At 37.1% G+C, this 18,589-nt stretch overlaps 4 protein-coding genes across 4 annotated transcripts; all 4 read right to left on the bottom strand.

The window, feature by feature from the left end:
* Positions 1-3,302: 3,302 nt before the first annotated feature.
* On the bottom strand, positions 3,303-4,229 carry LOC125017801 (olfactory receptor 11A1-like). Its single transcript, XM_047601308.1, has one exon. It carries the CDS (start codon positions 4,227-4,229, stop codon positions 3,303-3,305), a length of 927 nt encoding a protein of 308 aa, XP_047457264.1.
* Positions 4,230-7,453: 3,224 nt separating this feature from the next.
* On the bottom strand, positions 7,454-8,392 carry LOC125017816 (olfactory receptor 11A1-like). Its single transcript, XM_047601326.1, has one exon. The coding sequence runs from the start codon at positions 8,378-8,380 to the stop codon at positions 7,454-7,456; it is 927 nt and encodes a 308-aa protein (XP_047457282.1). The 5' UTR covers positions 8,381-8,392.
* A 3,311-nt stretch (positions 8,393-11,703) lies between these two features.
* Positions 11,704-13,035, bottom strand: LOC125017815 (olfactory receptor 2AT4-like). The gene has a single exon (XM_047601325.1). The coding sequence runs from the start codon at positions 13,021-13,023 to the stop codon at positions 12,097-12,099; it is 927 nt and encodes a 308-aa protein (XP_047457281.1). The 5' UTR covers positions 13,024-13,035; the 3' UTR covers positions 11,704-12,096.
* A 3,406-nt stretch (positions 13,036-16,441) lies between these two features.
* Positions 16,442-18,093, bottom strand: LOC125017794 (olfactory receptor 2AT4-like). Its single transcript, XM_047601302.1, has one exon. It carries the CDS (start codon positions 18,079-18,081, stop codon positions 17,155-17,157), a length of 927 nt encoding a protein of 308 aa, XP_047457258.1. The 5' UTR covers positions 18,082-18,093; the 3' UTR covers positions 16,442-17,154.
* Positions 18,094-18,589: the final 496 nt, after the last annotated feature.

Here is an 18,589-nt window from a genome sequence, read left to right as displayed (position 1 = left end):
GAGGATCAAAGCAAAGGGTTGAGGCAGTAACTTCCGGACATCTGAGAAAACCATAGAAGGCCAGGATGAACGCCAGTTAATAGCTTAGACATGAATGAGATGGTACGGCGATTCACCTTGATGGTCTGGGTTTTGATCCTGATAGAACGACCATATGAAATAAACACGTAATGGTGATGAGCTCAAACGACGGAAAGGATATGTTATATGCATTATGGAAGTGGCAGAAACAATTCCAAGCGGATCAATTAGATGAGAATGTGCCAGATGATAAACTATCAATAATGGAGTTCTGAGACTCTGAGATTAGGGGTATTAGAGCAGAGTTCACAGGTTGAAGGTCTAGGCTGAATATGCAGGAACTGGAGTTCGATGTTCATTGGAGAACAGCAACTTGGGGCCAGAGAAAATAAATTAGAGGTTAAGAACTTGATGCAAGAGAGAAGAGAGTAGAGGACATGTGCTCAGTGCATTGTCCCTCAGCAGCTTTGGCCTGTTGCAGCATAACTAAGGGATGGTCAAGTCCAGTCCTAACTAAAGTCTTTAGCCTGACCCTAAAAATAGAGAGGGGGTCTGCCTCCTGAACCCAAACTTGGAGCTGGTTCCACAGGAGAGGGGCCTGATGGCTAAAGACTCAACCTCACATTCTACTTTTTGAAATTCTAGGAACCAGTAGTAGACAAGTAGGCTTGCACTTTGGATCAAATTGATCTGTTAAGATTATGAAGATTATGAACATATGATTTTAAATTTTATTCTAGATTTTAAATGCTGCAGCATTTTGAATCAATTGGAGTTTTTTGTAGAGATATTAAGACAGCTAGACAGTAATGAATTACAGTAATCCAGGCTGGAAGACATAAATGCATGAACTAGTCAACTTCACTATGAAACAGGATGTTCCTAATTTTGATGATATTGTGCAGCTGAAAGAAGGCAGTTCTGGTTACTTGCTTTATGCGCAAATTAAATGAGGACATATCCTCATCAAATATAACACCAAGGTGTTTCACAGTACAACTGAAGGCAAAGCAAAAGAAACAAAGATCTCTGAGATGTTTAGGACCAAATACAATGACTTTTGTTTTTTCTTGTGAAGTTAAAGAATATAAATTATATGCAAGTTTTTGTCTGTATGGCATGCTTGGAGTTTAACCAGCTGATCAGTTTCATCTGGTTTCATGGATAAATAAAGCTGGGTATCGTCTGCATAGCAATGGAAGTTTGTTGTGTTTCCTAATAGTATTGCCTAAGGGAAGCATTTATAATGTCAAAAGTATTGGTCCTAGCACAGAACTCTGAGGAAATCCATGCCACTATTCAACTCATTTACTCTACAGTGACTGTTATGTCACCTCATAATGTAAGTGTTGTTATAAAATATGAACTGATTTACCACATCCATAAATTTTGTGTGATAGTGTTGTGTTATCATCATCAAATTACTACAAATAACAAATTTGTAGTTAGCTAACACTAGCTCACTACAAAGCTCAGGGGGTAGAGCACTCGTTGGCTGTTTGGTGGTTGGAAAGGATGTAGTCCTGGACTGGCAGCCACGTTTCCGTCAATCTGCCCCAGGGCAGCTGTGATTAATGAGGTAGTTTTCCACCAGCACTAGGGTGTGACTGCGTGAGCTGATGAAGGCCAGCTGTGACTGTGACTAGTCCAATCATCCAGTCCAAAGAGAAAAGCTATCCCTGGTGGTGGTGGTAAACTGAAACAGTAATCTTTGTGTATTTAGAAAATCATTATATAAAACCAAAGAGTTATTGTTATTATTGTTCTTAGTAAGGATCCTAGAGAAAGATTTCACATTCTACAGCATAAAATGCATTGATTCTAACTGGGGTAATTTTTCACCCGTCTCATGGAAGAGTGTAGATATTGGTAGGTCATGCATCTAAGGGTTAAAGTCACAAAGACTTGATTGACCAAACTAAAGCCATTGTGTTTGGCCCTAAGCACCTTAGATATTCATATCTAATAATATAGTTAATCTGGAAGACATTAGCTTTGGTTCCAGTCCTGATGAACTATGGGACTATTTTTGACCACCATTAGTGTTGTTTAATAGAAACATTAAACAAATGAGTAGGACTGCCTTCTGTCTTCTGTGCAGTGTTAAAATGAGGAATTCAAGAAGATAATTTAAACCCTTATAGTGCATTATTACTCGAATATAATGCTTCCCTCTCTATGTGCAGGCTTACTTGTGGATCTAAATATAAAATTGGGGGTAGAGCCTTCAACTATCAGGGTTTTCTACTACACAACCAGCTCTCACTTTGGGTTACCCAGTCTACTATTCAAGGTCAGAGTTAAAATTTACCTTTTTCATCAAGTTTATAATCAGGGCTGGCTCAGATAACCCTGAATGATCCCTTAGTTATGCTGCTTCAGAAATAGATTTCCATTGTCTCCTTACCACTTGGTTTGGGGGTCTGTAGGCCTTGAATCTATGAGTAAAGCTCCCATTAGAAATTATATTGTACATTGCACAGCAAGAATTAGCTTGATTCAGCCAATGTGGGTTTGTAGTATTTAAAATGCACATTAGATCCTTTTAGCCCCACTTCTGGAGATTATTCAAGTAGACTTGAAAGGTCTCACAGTCCAAAACACATTGAAACTGTCTCATAGTTGTTGTGGTAACTTAAAGTTAAATTTCTGTCTAATTGCAAACTTTCAGAACAATTGCAACATACTGACTCGCAGGACGAAGCTAAATGCTCTAGACCCAAATGAAACCCTGATCTTCTCATATGAGCACTGGTGCCAAAGGCCTCTACGAAAAATAAAAGTTATAGGGTAGATAATAATGCAAACATTTATGCTTTGGTTACTTCTCGTACCCTTAAAGTGGTATCCCTTTAATATGAATACTGTTGATAGAGAGCCATCCTTGATTGAGCCCTCAAAAAATGCTCAAATCACCTTTTCACAATGACATTTCCCCAAAACTCACAGACTTTGGTGACATTATTTGGTTCCTACACAGGTTACAGGTTGGATCACCACCAGGCTTTATGTATCTAAACTACCTACAGTTGAAACAGTCCAGTGAAAATTCTCCATAACCAAAAGCAGAAACATGGTGCAAACCTTTGATTAGGCATGTCTCACAAAGCTGCATTAAACATGAACTTCCTTCCTTTCTCAAATGATAACATTTTTCCATCAAAATAATGAATTTTTACACAGAGAAATAAGTTCAAATACCTCAAAGTATTAGAAAAAAATCACATCTCTGCATTTATTCACAAAGGAAATGGCTCTTATTTAACAATACTTTTAATGTATTAGATCATTTTGGTTTGACTGAACAATCTCTTCAAACGCTTTGATATTTCTTTCATCTTCAATCCATAAATTATTGGATTTAACAAAGGATGATATAAAATCGCCTGTAAAGTCATAATGAAACTAACAATTTTAGGAAAATCAGAGCCCAGTCGAACAATAATGATATCATAGCCACACAAAAAGGTGTAGCTGACTAGGACCAGCAGATGTGGTAGACAGGTCTCTGCAGCCTTTTTCCTGACTTCTTTAGAACATCGAGAGGTTATAATAAGTATTCTAGTGTACGTGAAAAGGATGAAGAGCAGAGGGAAAAGTGCAGCGACTATCAGAGCAACAACACCAAATACAGATCGTGCTACTGAGCTCAAACAGTGCAGATTGTAAATTGAATTATTACAGAATATTCCATTCAGAGTGAAATGACAGAGTTTCATATCAGCACTCATTATTACTGGAACTGCAGTAACACAAGCAGGCACAATCCAAGCCAGAACCAGGAAAATACTCACTCTTTCTTTTGTCATGACAGCTGGATATTGCAGAGGTTTACATATAGACACATATCTGTCATAGGACATGACTGCCAAAAGCAAGAATTCAGAACAGGCCAAAGAATAAAATATAAAGAACTGTAAGAGGCAGGCTGAGTACGTTATGACCTTCTTTTCAGATAATATGTCAATTAAAAACTTTGGATAGATATTAGTGCTGAAGACAACAGAGTTTACAAGTAAGGCTGCAATGAAAACGTACATGGGATCATGCAGGTTTTTCTCGGTCCAGATGAGATACACAATAATGAAATTAAAGGATATTATTATAATGTACGCCATGAACATGATCGTAAAATACACATACCTGTATGTTTGCAATTCCACATGCCCATCAAGAGTTATATATGTTATGTTAACTTCACCATCCATTAATGTTTCCTAAAACAAATGTTCAGTTGGAAATCTTTGAGATTACACAATCAGCAAGGATGATATGGATAAAGGCTTTTACATGACTAACATACAACCTGCAATGGTGGATATTATTTCTTCACAGATCGATGCCCTTCAAATGCACCTGGCATATGTTGATGTCCAGAGTTCAGAAAGCGAATGGACTGAGTATGTGGATTTTTTCTTTTATTAGAACGGTTCATTCTCCATGGATCTCATTAAAGTCATCAAAATAAAATGCGATTTCCTCCCATTTATTTTTTTATTTATTTACTTAGGCATGTGCTTCATTGTAGAACATCATAGTTCATTAGACACATGCTCATTTTTATGTTAATTAAATCATATTTTCTGTACTATTTTCTTAGGAATAAGTCAGTCAGCCACAGTCAATCAGGGCTGCTACTGTTCTTCCTCTTCTATCATTCATTGCTGGAGCTCCACAAGGTTCTGTGCTGAGCCCCTTTCACTTCCATCTCTACACTCATGGATGTACATCAAATTTCAAATTTGCAGACAACAAAACAGCTATATATGAAATATTACCTAAACATGCACCAATTAGGCATAACATTATGACCTAATAATGTGTAGGTTTCCCTTGTGCTTCCAAAACCGTTGTGACTCATCAGTGAATGGACATGAACCTTCTGAGGGTGTCCTGTGGTGTCTGGCTACAGGATGTTATCAGTTGGTTAGTGGGTGGCCCTTAAGGTCAAAACACAACAACATAACAGAAAACACAACAATATAATACAAAACACAATGACATTTCAGATTACGGAAAGGGTAGGAACAGCACTTATTGTTTCTGATCAGACAGAACCTGACAAACCTCATCAAAAAAAAAAAAAAAGATAGTTGACAGTTGAATTATCTTGATGGGCACCCCATGCACCCAATCACATGCAGGACAGATGAGGAGCATACCATTGTGTTAGAAAAGGAAGGGGGTAGACGCTCCAAATACAGTGAGTGTCATGGTACAGGCCAGGTAAACACAGAGCTACAGAGGGTTGATGGCTAATTTTGCTGGTAATTGTACTAGTGACAATAAAGGCTTTTTTGATTGACTGAGAAACACAGGGAGACACTGTTCTGGCGAATTTACTGCCTTTTTAGTTTTTGCTATCGCTGCCTTTTCCCAATAGGCACTAACCCTAACACTAAACACAACCACAGAGTAGTATTTTTCGATGGGTAGCAGAAAATGACACCAGATTAAAATGCAAAGGCATCATGAAAAGTGAAGAACTTAGCAAAAACTGGACATCCAAGGGGAGGCATCCAGAATTTCTGAAATCCAACATGGCCTAAAGACTTTTATCTAAAGTGTCATAATGGTAAGGCTTTGGCCTGTATTCATTTGATTTGTTTGCTGTGATTCAGTCGTTGATTTAAAGCTTTGGTTAAATGTTGAACAATAACTGTATTTTTCTGTAATAAAGGAAAATACATGAACAAAAAAAGGCTTTTGTGAAAATAGTGAATGAAAACATTTTGACCAACACACAAACCATTCATAATCACCAAACTGGGACAAAATAGAAGGCTCGAGAGAAATTAAATGTAAAGCCATTTCGTAGCCATGAGGGTTGGCTTGTCTAAAGGAGCCGAAATGAAAGAGTGGAAGCTTTGAAATGAGCTGGACTAAACTAAGATTTGCCAAAGCAGTGTCTGCAGTCACTGTCGACGTGGCTGAATGTTTTCACCCTGGAGTGAGAGAGCAAACTGCTGTGTAAAATCCAAATAAGCAGGCATGCTAAACTCGCCTGAATGCTGAAAGGTGTCTTATTTAACAGAGGAACAATCCCAATTTGCAGAGTGTGCTCTTGAAGCTGAAGAGTGGAAATCAAAGTGTAACAACCCTGTAAACTGACTTTGAATGGAATCTTGTGCATCCAAACAGGGTACTAAATGGTGCAATGGTAAAATCACCATGGATTACTAAAATATGCCCTTTAACCATGATCGCAAATCAAACAGATTTGTATTTGTGCATTCAATGTGCAATAAGTTGCATGTGTTATGTTGATCACAAATTATCAATGCCTAGAATATGCTTGTAGTGATAAAAATGGTAGAGTGCCTGATCATCATATTTGAATAAAAGTGTAACCACATTCACAGCTTTACTAGCATTCAACAATGCACTGCAGTGTTGTAGAACTTATTTGGATAATTGACTTCAAAACATACTTGTTGTGCATTCATCTCCAGAAATCAGAACAGCTTAATTCTGTGGAAAGTTTTATTTATTTATTTATTATTGCTTCACCTTCAGACAGTTTCATCACCTGCAAATGTGCAAGCATGTAAATGTGTCAGGTTTGTGGACAGTGCATGTGCTGTGCATAATATAGTAGCTTGTTAAAAGAGCGCTTTGTACAGTAGGTACTGTGTGTGTTGAACACAACATTGAAAAGCAAAATCGCCCATTGGAAATGTGCATTGTGGAGCAAGGATTAGCTTGATTTAGACAATGTGTGGAAGGGTTTGCAGTATTTAAAATGCACACTAGATCCTTTTAGCCCCACCCCTGGAAATTACTCAAATACACTTGAAAGGTCTCACAGTCCAAAACACATTGACACCGTCTGATGAAGCAGTTAGAAAAAATGCTCTAGACCCTAATGAAACCATTATCTTTTTATATGAGCACTGGTGCCAAAGGCCTCTACGAAAGATAAGTTATAGGGTAGATAATTATGCAAACGATGTATGCTTTGGTTACTTCTCGGACTCTTAAAGCAGTATCCCTTTCTATACTAATGCTGTTGATAGAGAGCCATCCTTGATTGAGCCCTCAAAAAATTCTCAAATCACCTTTTCACAATGACATTTCCCCAAAACCCACAGACTCTGGTGACATTATTTGCTGCATATACAGTACAGGTTACAGGTTGGATCACCACCAGGCTTTATGTATCTAAACTACCTACAGTTGAAAACCCAGTCCGGTGAAAATTCTCCACAACCAAAAACAGAGACATGGTGCAAACCCTTGATTAGACATGTGTCTTCATCTTGTCTAACAAAACTGCATTAAACATGAACTTCCTTCCTTTCTTAAATTATGACATCAAAATAATGAAGAGAAATTGGTTTTAATATCAAATACCTCAAAGTATTAGAAGAATTGACATCTCTGTATTTATTCACAAAGGAAATGGCTCTAATTTAACAATACTTTTAATGTATTAGATCACTTTGGTTTGACTGAACAATCTCTTCAAATGCTTTGATATTTCTTTCATCTTCAAACCATAAATTATTGGATTTAACAAGGGATGATACAAAATTGCCTGCAAGGTCATTATGAAACTAACAATTTTTGGAAAATCAGAGCCCAGTCGAGCAATAATGTTATCATAGCTACACAAAAAAGTGTAGCTGACTAGAACCAGCAGATGTGGTAGACAGGTCTCTGCAGCCTTTTTCCTCACTTCTTTAGAACATCGAGAGGTTATTATAAGTATTCTGGTGTATGTGAAAAGGATGAAGAGCAGAGGGAAAAGTGCAGCGACTATCAGAGCAACAACACCAAATACAGATCGTGCTACTGAGCTCTCACAGTGCAGATTGTAAATTGAATTGTTACATAAAATCCCATTCAGAGTGAAATGACAGAGTTTCATATCAGCACTCATTATTACCGGAAATGCAGTCGCACAAGCAGGCACAATCCAAGCCAGAACCAGGAAAATGCTCACTCTTTCTTTGGTCATGATAGCTGGATATTGCAGAGGTTTACATATAGACACATATCTGTCATAGGACATGACTGCCAAAAGCAAGAATTCAGAACAGGCCAAAGAATAAAATATAAAAAACTGTAAGAGGCAGGCTGAGTACGATATTACTTGCTTTTCAGATAATATGTCAATTAAAAACTTTGGATAGATATTAGTGCTGAAGACAACAGAGTTTACAAGTAAGGCTGCAATGAAAGTGTACATGGGCTCATGCAGATTTTTCTTGGTCCAGATGAGATACACAATGATGAAATTAAAAGATACTATTACAATGTACGCAATGAACATGATTGTAAAATACACATACCTGTATGTTTGCAATTCCACATGCCCATCAAGAGTTATATATGTTATGTTAACTTCACCATCCATTAATGTTTCCTAAAACAAATGTTCAGTTAGAAATCTTTGAGATTACACGATCAGCAAGGATAATATGGATAAATGCTTTTACATGACTAACATACAACCTGCAATGGTGGATATTGTTTCTTCCCAGGTCGATGTCCTTCAAATGCACCTGGCAGATGTTGATGTCCAGAGTTCAGAAAGCGAATGGACTGAGTATGTGGATTTTTTTTTTTTTATTAGAACGCGTCATTCTCCATGGATCTCATTAAAGTTGCTATCAAGACAAAATGCAGTTTCACTTTTTATTTTTTACTTAGGCATGTACTTCATTATAGAACATCACAGTTCATTAGACACATGCTCATTTTTATGTTAATTAAATCATACTTTCTGTACTATTTTCTTCGGAATAAACCTGTATCCTGAATCGGATGTTTGTGCTTTGTTATCAGTGGCCCCATCAACTAGCTCACTGTTTTATTGGCATCAGGGATATCCTGAGCTAGGTGTCCAGCATAACATCAGCCTGTGGATCTAGGACTTTTTAACAAACCAGCCACAGTAAGTCAGGGCTGCTACTGTTCTTCCTTTTCTATCAGTCAGCAGTGGAGCTCCACAGGGCTCTGTGCTGAGCCCCTTTCTCTTCTGTCTCTACACTCATGGATGTACAGCATATGTGGAATACTACCTAAACATACACCAGTCAGCCATAACATTATGACCTGTAGTGTTGTGTAGGTCTCCCTTGTGCCTTAAAAACTGCTGACTAGACACACACCTCATAATATTCTGCTAAGATCACTAACACAAGCACAAAAAACAACATTTTATGCATAGGCCGTACAATAGGAAATGGCTGATTTTAGTGTTGAACAACAAAAATGACAAATTTGACTGTATTTCTCATAAATGAAACCCCAATATTGCATAATGAATGATTTCATGGCAGAGAGATCAAAAAATGTAGTTATAATGGAAGTCAATGGGACATTTTTGTCCGCTGAGGTTAGAAGACGGCAGTACATTTTAAACCTGATATTACACAAAAACTAATAATCCAGTCAAGTCAATATTTTAGATAATCTTTTTATTCATACCTAAGATTCATATGAAAAATGCCCCTCAACATTAGTTTTATGGAAAATTTGTTGCTTTTTTTTCTCATTTTTTTTTTTCAAACTGGCATTTATCGGGGCTAAAATTCCGCAAAATGATTTAATTCTTGGTAGTTTTGTAAAGTGCTGAAGTGGTTTAAAAGATTTATGCAGAAAAAGTCCGGGAAAAAAAAAACAATCTGTTAAGTTTTTATAGCAGTTTTCCAACATGGACGTTTTTGTCCACTAAGGTTACAAGAGGGTGGCAAATTTTCTTCACAATGTTCTTTTGACCTATTAGAACTCTCTCTCCCTCTTTGTTTAAATTTTAAAATTTGTGTAGAGAAATTTTGCAACAATTTCTTGTCACACAGTCTAACACCCAAATGCCCAAATGGAGAAAAATGTCCCTAAGGTTGCCTGAGGGTAAATATTTTGATTAAATGTTAAACAATAACCATATTTTCCTGTAACAATGGAAAATACATAAAAATAAGGCTTTTATGAATAGTGAATTTTTACCAACACACAAACCATTCGTAATCACCAAACTGGGACAAAATAGAAGGCTCTATTGAAATTAAACGAAAAGCCATTAAGTAACAAAGGGAAGTCGGCTCTTCTAAGGGAGCCAAGCCAAAAGAGCCAAAGCTTTGAAAACTGCTGGACTAAACTAAGATTTGCCAAAGCATTGCCTCCAATCACTGATAGCGTGGCTGAATGTGTTCACCCCGGAGTGAGAGAGCAAACTGCTGTGTAAAATACAAATAACACCTAAGCAGGCATGCTAAACTCGCCTGAATACTGGAAGGTGTCTTATTTAACAGAGGAACAATCCCAATTTGCAGCGTGTGCTCTTGGCGCTGAAGAGTGGAAACTGAAGTGTAAGAAGCAATGTAAATTGTCTTTGAATGGAATCTTTTAAGGTTGTTGTGCATTGGTACTAAATGGTGCAATGGTAAAATTACCATAGTTTATTAAAAAATGCCCTTTAACCATGATTGCAAATCAGACGGATTTGTATTTGTGCATTCAGTGTCCAATAAGTTGCATGTGTTATGTTAATCACACATTTATCAATGCCTAGAATATGTTTTCAGTGATAAAAATGGTAGAGTGTCTGATCATCATATTTGAATAAAAGTGTAACCACATTCACAGCCTTCACTAGCATTACTAGCATCAACACAATAGTGACACTGCAGTGTCCCTATACTTTTTCAGATAACTGACTTCAAAACATACTTGTTGTGCATTCATCTCCAGAAATCAGAACAGCTTAATTCTGTGGAAAGTTTTATTTATTTATTTATTATTGCATCACCTTCAGACAGTTTCATCACATGCAAATGTGCAAACATGTAAATGTGTCAGGTTTGTGGACAGTGCATGTGCTGTGCATAATATAGTAGCTTATTAAATAGAAGCTTTGTACAGTAGGTACTGTGTGTGTTGAACACAACATTGAAAAGCAAAATCGCCCATTGGAAATGTGCATTGTGGAGCAAGGATTAGCTTGATTGAGACAATGTGTGGAAGGGTTTGCAGTATTTAACACGCACACTAGATCCTTTTAGCCCCACCCCTGGAAATTACTCAAGTAAACTTGAAAGGTCTCAGTCCAAAACAAATTGACGCTGTCTCATAGTTGTCGTGGTGACTTATAATTAAAATTCAGTTTACTTGCAAATGTTCTGGACAATTGCAGCATATTTACTTGCAGGAGCCTCCCAATGTGCAGGTTTGAGTCCAGCTCGGGCCTTTCCGTGTGGAGTTTGCATGTTCTCCCTGTCTCTGTGTGTGTTTTCTCTGCGTACTCAGGTTTCCTCCCACTTCCAAAGACATGCTCGTTAGGCTGATTGGTGACCCAAGGTGTGAGTGTGAATGCGAATGATTGTTTGTCTACATATTAGCCCTGCGATGCACTGGCAACCTGTTCAGGGTGTACCCCTCCTCTCACCCGATGACAGCTGGGATAGGCTCCAACAACCCCCGTGATCCTAGTGAGCATAAGTGGTAGTAGAAGATGAGATGAGATGAGTTGCAGGAAGAAGCAGGTAGGAAAAAAAACCTCCAGACCCCAATTAAACCTTAGGGATTATCTTCTCATATGAGCCCTGGCTCCAAAGGCCTCTACAAAAAGACAGGTATAGGGTAGATAATAAAAATGCAAACAACGCGATATCCCTTTCAATACTAATGCTGTTCTCGGAGAGCCATACTTGACTGAACACTCAAAAATGCTCAAATCAACTTTTTAAAATTATATTTCCCCAAAACCCACAGACTGTGGTTACATTATTTGCTGCATATACAGGTTACAGGTTGGATCACCACCAGGCTTTATGTATCTAAACTGCCTACAGTTGAAAACCCAGTCCAGTGAAAAGTCTCCATAACCTAAAAAAAAAAACGTGGTGAAAACCCTTGATTAGACATGTGTCTTCATCATGTCGAACAAAACTGCATTACATGTTCCTTTTTCAAATGATAACATTATCAAAATAATCAACTTTTATAACAGTGAAATTACTTTCAACATAAAATATCTCAAACTATTAGAATCTCTGCATTAACTCCATTAACCATCTCTGCATTAACTCACAAAGGAAATGGCTCTAATTTAACAATACTTTTAATGTATTAGATCACTTTTGTTTGACTGAACAATCTCTTCAAACGCTTTGATATTTCCTTCATTTTCAATCCATAAATTATTGGATTTAACAAAGGATGATATAAAATTGCCTGCAAAGTCATTATGAAACTAACAATTTTTGGAAAATCAGAGCCCAGTCGAACAATAATGACATCATAGCCACACAAAAAGGTGTAGCTGACTAGGACCAGCAGATGTGGTAGACAGGTCTCTGCAGCCTTTTTCCTGACTTCTTTAGAACATCGAGAGGTTATTATAAGTATTCTAGTGTACGTGAAAAGGATGAAGAGCAGAGGGAAAAGTGCAGTGACTATCAGAGCAACAGCACCAAATACAGATCGTGCAACTGAGCTCACACAGTGCAGATTGTAAATTGAATTGTTACAAAATATTCCATTCAGAGTGAAATTACAGATTTTCATATCAGCACTCATTATTGCTGGAACTGCAATCACACAAGCAGGGACAGTCCAAGCAAAAACCAGGAAAATACTCACTCTTTCTTTGGTCATGATAGCTGGATATTGCAGAGGTTTACATATAGACACATATCTGTCATAGGACATGGCTGCTAAAAGTAAGAATTCAGAACAAGCAAAACAATAAACTATAAAAAACTGTAAGAGGCAGGCTGAGTACGATATGACTTGCTTTTCAGATAATATGTCAATTAAAAACTTTGGATAGATATTAGTGCTGAAGACAACAGAGTTTATAAGTAAGGCTGCAATGAAAATGTACATGGGCTCATGCAGGGTTTTCTCTGTCCAGATGAGATACACAATGATGAAATTAAAAGATACTATTACAATGTATGCGATGAACATGATCGTAAAATACAGATACCCGTATGTTTCCAATTCCACATGCCCACCAAGAGTTATATATGTTATGTTAACTTCACCATCCATTAAAGTTTCCTAAAACAAATGGAATGCATGATCAGCAAGGATAATATGGATAAAGGCTTTTACATGACTCACATACAACCTGCAATGGTGGATATTGTTTCTTCCCAGATCGATGTCCTTCAGATGCACCTGGTATATGTTGATGTCCAGAGTTCAGAAAGTGAATGGACTGAGTATGTGGATTTTTTCTTTTATTAGAACGCGTCATTCTCCATGGATCTCATTAAAGTCGATATTGAGATAAAATGCAGTTTCATTAGCCTTTTTTTCATTTTTTATTTTTTATTTTTTTAAACTTGGGTGTGTACTTCATTATATGTCACATTTCATTGCATGCATGCTTATTATTTTTCCTTAAATTATACTCTCTTTCCTTTTTATTGGGAATAATGTTACATTCTAAATCAAATGTTTGCGTTTATGTTTTATCAGGGGTCCCATCAACTAGCTCAGTATTTTATTGCTTTTTTTTATTGCAGTGTTTTATTGCTTCTTCTTTTATTGAGGTTACTTAATGGTCATGGGTTACATCACCCAGCTACTGTAGGTGTCCAGCAAAACATCAACCTGTGGATCCAGGACTTTTTAACAAACCAGCCGCAGTCAATCAGGGCTGCCACTGTTCTTCCTTCTCTATTACTCAGCAGTGGAGCTCCACAGGGCTCTGTGCTGAGCCCCCTTTCTCTTCTGTCTCTACACTCATGCATAGAATAGAATAGAATAGAATAGAATAGAATAGAATAGAATAGAATAGAATAGAATGTCCTTTATTGTCATTATAAAGCATACAATGGGATTGAGAGCTTCTCCTTTTCAGTTCAAAAATCCACAAGTATGTAAAAAACAGTGCAAAAGAGGGCCCTCCTTGTGCTTGGAACAGCGACCAATTAGCCAATCAGAAAATATCAGCGACTCATCAGCCAATCAGAAAATAGTATTTGTCAACCAGGTGAAATAATCACTAATGTATGAATGTATGCACTTGTCAAAAAAAGATGTTTACTAGACAGTCGATACTGTACTCATGTCCCATGATAATCCTCTATGGACTATTTTTATTGTATGACTTTTAATGTGATAACTTTCTGTCACCTTTTACCTGGTTCTGATTCTGTCTTGTTTTGTTTGTTGTTGTGAGTCATAAGCTTCTGTGTTGTTTTTAATGTAGTATGTGGTCCTCCTCCAGGGTTCGTCGAATGTGTTTATTGTCTGGGGAGATTAGGTTAACCCTCCTGTTATCCATGGGGTCAAATTGACCCCATTCAATGTTTATCATTCAAAAAATAACAGTTGACTTTTTTTCTTTCTTGCTTCATATTTCATGCTTTTTCCTAATTTGATGGGGACAACTGGTTAAGCATAAAATTATCATGATGACATTTTTTCAATGTGCTGAACACATATTGCAGGATTGGTCGTCCTCTGGGGTCAGTTTGACCCTAAGCTGTTTTAGCTGTGTTTTTTCGAGAAATTGTACAAGATTTGTATGAAAACTTATGAAAATACATTCATTCTAATTTAAAGGTTTGCAAGAGGGGACTCTACAATTGGCACCAGAAGCTCTCTCAGATTCTGCAATAGTCTTTGACATTGTTCTTTCATGCAATAAACGTTTCTTAAATGCAAGAGAAGACTTGTCATTGGTGATCACTTCTTTATATCAACACATCAAAACACAACATTAGTTTTCTTTTTAATACCATAAATCTGCAACATGGACGTTTTTGTCCACTAAGGTTACAAGAGGGTGGCAAATCTTCTTCACAACATTCTTTTGACCTATTAGAACTCCCTCTCTCTCTTTTTTTTTTTTTTTAATTTTAAAATTTGTGTAGAGAATTTTTGCAACAATTTCTTGTCACACAGTCTAACACCCAAATGCCCAAATGGAGAAAAATGTCCCTAAGGTTGCCTGAGGGTTAATACTTTGATTAAATGTTAAACAATAACCATATTTTCCTGTAACAATGGAAAATACATAAAAATAAGGCTTTTATGAATAGTGAATTTTTACCAACACACAAACCATTCATAATCACCAAACTGGGACAAAATAGAAGGCTCTATTGAAATTAAACGAAAAGCCATTAAGTAACCAAGGGAAGTCGGCTCTTCTAAGGGAGCCAAGCCAAAAGAGCCAAAGCTTTGAAAACTGCTGGACTAAACTAAGATTTGCCAAAGCATTGCCTCCAATCACTGATAGCGTGGCTGAATGTGTTCACCCCGGAGTGAGAGAGCAAACTGCTGTGTAAAATACAAATAACACCTAAGCAGGCATGCTAAACTCGCCTGAATACTGGAAGGTGTCTTATTTAACAGAGGAACAATCCCAATTTGCAGCGTGTGCTCTTGGCGCTGAAGAGTGGAAACTGAAGTGTAAGAAGCAATGTAAATTGTCTTTGAATGGGATCTTTTAAGGTTGTTGTGCATTGGTACTAAATGGTGCAATGGTAAAATTACCATAGCTTATTAAAAAATGCCCTTTAACCATGATTGCAAATCAGACGGATTTGTATTTGTGCATTCAGTGTCCAAATGGTTGCATGTGTTATGTTAATCACACATTTATCAATGCCTAGAATATGTTTTCAGTGATAAAAATGGTAGAGTGTCTGATCATCATACTTGAATAAAAGTGTAACCACATTCACAGCCTTCACTAGCATTACTAGCATCAACACAATAGTGACACTGCAGTGTCCCTATACTTTTTCAGATAACTGACTTCAAAACATACTTGTTGTGCATTCATCTCCAGAAATCAGAACAGCTTAATTCTGTGGAAAGTTTTATTTATTTATTTATTATTGCATCACCTTCAGACAGTTTCATCACATGCAAATGTGCAAACATGTAAATGTGTCAGGTTTGTGGACAGTGCATGTGCTGTGCATAATATAGTAGCTTATTAAATAGAAGCTTTGTACAGTAGGTACTGTGTGTGTTGAACACAACATTGAAAAGCAAAATCGCCATTGGAAATGTGCATTGTGGAGCAAGATTAGCTTGATTTAGACAATGTGTGGAAGGGTTTGCAGTATTTAACACGCACACTAGATCCTTTTAGCCCCACTCCCTGGAAATTACTCAAGTACACTTGAAAGGTCTCAGTCCAAAACAAATTGACGCTGTCTCATAGTTGTCGTGGTGACTTATAATTAAAATTCAGTTTACTTGCAAATGTTCTGGACAATTGCAGCATATTTACTTGCAGGAGCCTCCCAATGTGCAGGTTTGAGTCCAGCTCGGGCCTTTCCGTGTGGAGTTTGCATGTTCTCCCTGTCTCTGTGTGTGTTTTCTCTGCGTACTCAGGTTTCCTCCCACTTCCAAAGACATGCTCGTTAGGCTGATTGGTGACCCAAGGTGTGAGTGTGAATGCGAATGATCGTTTGTCTACATATTAGCCCTGCGATGCACTGGCAACCTGTTCAGGGTGTACCCCTCCTCTCACCCGATGACAGCTGGGATAGGCTCCAACAACCCCCGTGATCCTAATGAGGCTAAGTGGTAGTAGAAGATGAGATGAGATGAGTTGCAGGAAGAAGCAGGTAGGAAAAAAAAACTCCAGACCCCAATTAAACCTTAGGGATTATCTTCTCATATGAGCCCTGGCTCCAAAGGCCTCTACAAAAAGACAGGTTATAGGGCAGATAATAAAAATGCAAACAACGCGATATCCCTTTCAATACTAATGCTGTTCTCGGAGAGCCATACTTGACTGAACACTCAAAAATGCTCAAATCAACTTTTCACAATTATATTTCCCCAAAACCCACAGACTGTGGTTACATTATTTGCTGCATATACGGGTTACAGGTTGGATCACCACCAGGCTTTATGTATCTAAACTGCCTACAGTTGAAAACCAGTGAAAAGTCTCCATAACCTAAAAAAAAAAAAACGTGGTGAAAACCCTTGATTAGACATGTGTCTTCATCATGTCGAACAAAACTGCATTACATGTTCCTTTTTCAAATGATAACATTATCAAAATAATCAACTTTTATAACAGTGAAATTACTTTCAACATAAAATATCTCAAACTATTAGAATCTCTGCATTAACTCCATTAACCATCTCTGCATTAACTCACAAAGGAAATGGCTCTAATTTAACAATACTTTTAATGTATTAGATCACTTTTGTTTGACTGAACAATCTCTTCAAACGCTTTGATATTTCCTTCATTTTCAATCCATAAATTATTGGATTTAACAAAGGATGATATAAAATTGCCTGCAAAGTCATTATGAAACTAACAATTTTTGGAAAATCAGAGCCCAGTCGAACAATAATGACATCATAGCCACACAAAAAGGTGTAGCTGACTAGGACCAGCAGATGTGGTAGACAGGTCTCTGCAGCCTTTTTCCTGACTTCTTTAGAACATCGAGAGGTTATTATAAGTATTCTAGTGTACGTGAAAAGGATGAAGAGCAGAGGGAAAAGTGCAGTGACTATCAGAGCAACAGCACCAAATACAGATCGTGCAACTGAGCTCACACAGTGCAGATTGTAAATTGAATTATTACAAAATATTCCATTCAGAGTGAAATTACAGATTTTCATATCAGCACTCATTATTGCTGGAACTGCAATCACACAAGCAGGGACAGTCCAAGCAAAAACCAGGAAAATACTCACTCTTTCTTTGGTCATGATAGCTGGATATTGCAGAGGTTTACATATAGACACATATCTGTCATAGGACATGACAGCCAAAAGCAAGAATTCAGAACAAGCCAAAGAATAAAATATAAAAAACTGTAAGAGGCAGGCTGAGTACGATATGACCTGCTTTTCAGATAACATGTCAATTAAAAACTTTGGATAGATATTAGTGCTGAAGACAACAGAGTTTACAAGTAAGGCTGCAATGAAAATGTACATGGGCTCATGCAGGGTTTTCTCTGTCCAGATGAGATACACAATGATGAAATTAAAAGATACTATTACAATGTATGCAATGAACATGATCGTAAAATACAGATACCCGTATGTTTGCAATTCCACATGCCCACCAAGAGTTATATATGTTATGTTAACTTCATCATCCATTAATGTTTCCTAAAACAAATGGAATGCATGATCAGCAAGGATAATATGGATAAAGGCTTTTACATGACTCACATACAACCTGCAATGATGGATATTGTTTCTTCCCAGATCGATGTCCTTCAGATGCACCTGGTATATGTTGATGTCCAGAGTTCAGAAAGTGAATGGACTGAGTATATGGATTTTTTCTTTTATTAGAACGCGTCATTCTCCATGGATCTCATTAAAGTCGATATTGAGATAAAATGCAGTTTCATTAGCCTTTTTTTTTTTTTTTTTTTTTACTTGGGTGTGTACTTCATTATACGTCACATTATAATGAAGTACACATTTCATTGCATGCATGCTTATTATTTTTCCTTAAATTATACTCTCTTTCCTTTTTCTTGGGAATAACGTTACATTCTGAATCAAATGTTTGTGTTTATGTTTTATCAGGGGCCCTATCAACTAGCTCAGTATTTTATTGCTTTTTTTTATTGCAGTGTTTTATTGCTTCTTCTTTTAT

This window comes from Mugil cephalus, chromosome 12 (assembly GCF_022458985.1).
Source record: "Mugil cephalus isolate CIBA_MC_2020 chromosome 12, CIBA_Mcephalus_1.1, whole genome shotgun sequence".
NCBI lineage: Eukaryota > Metazoa > Chordata > Actinopteri > Mugiliformes > Mugilidae > Mugil > Mugil cephalus.
The sequence above is the reverse complement of the archived record's forward strand: the minus strand, read 5'-3'. Positions and strand labels throughout refer to the sequence as shown.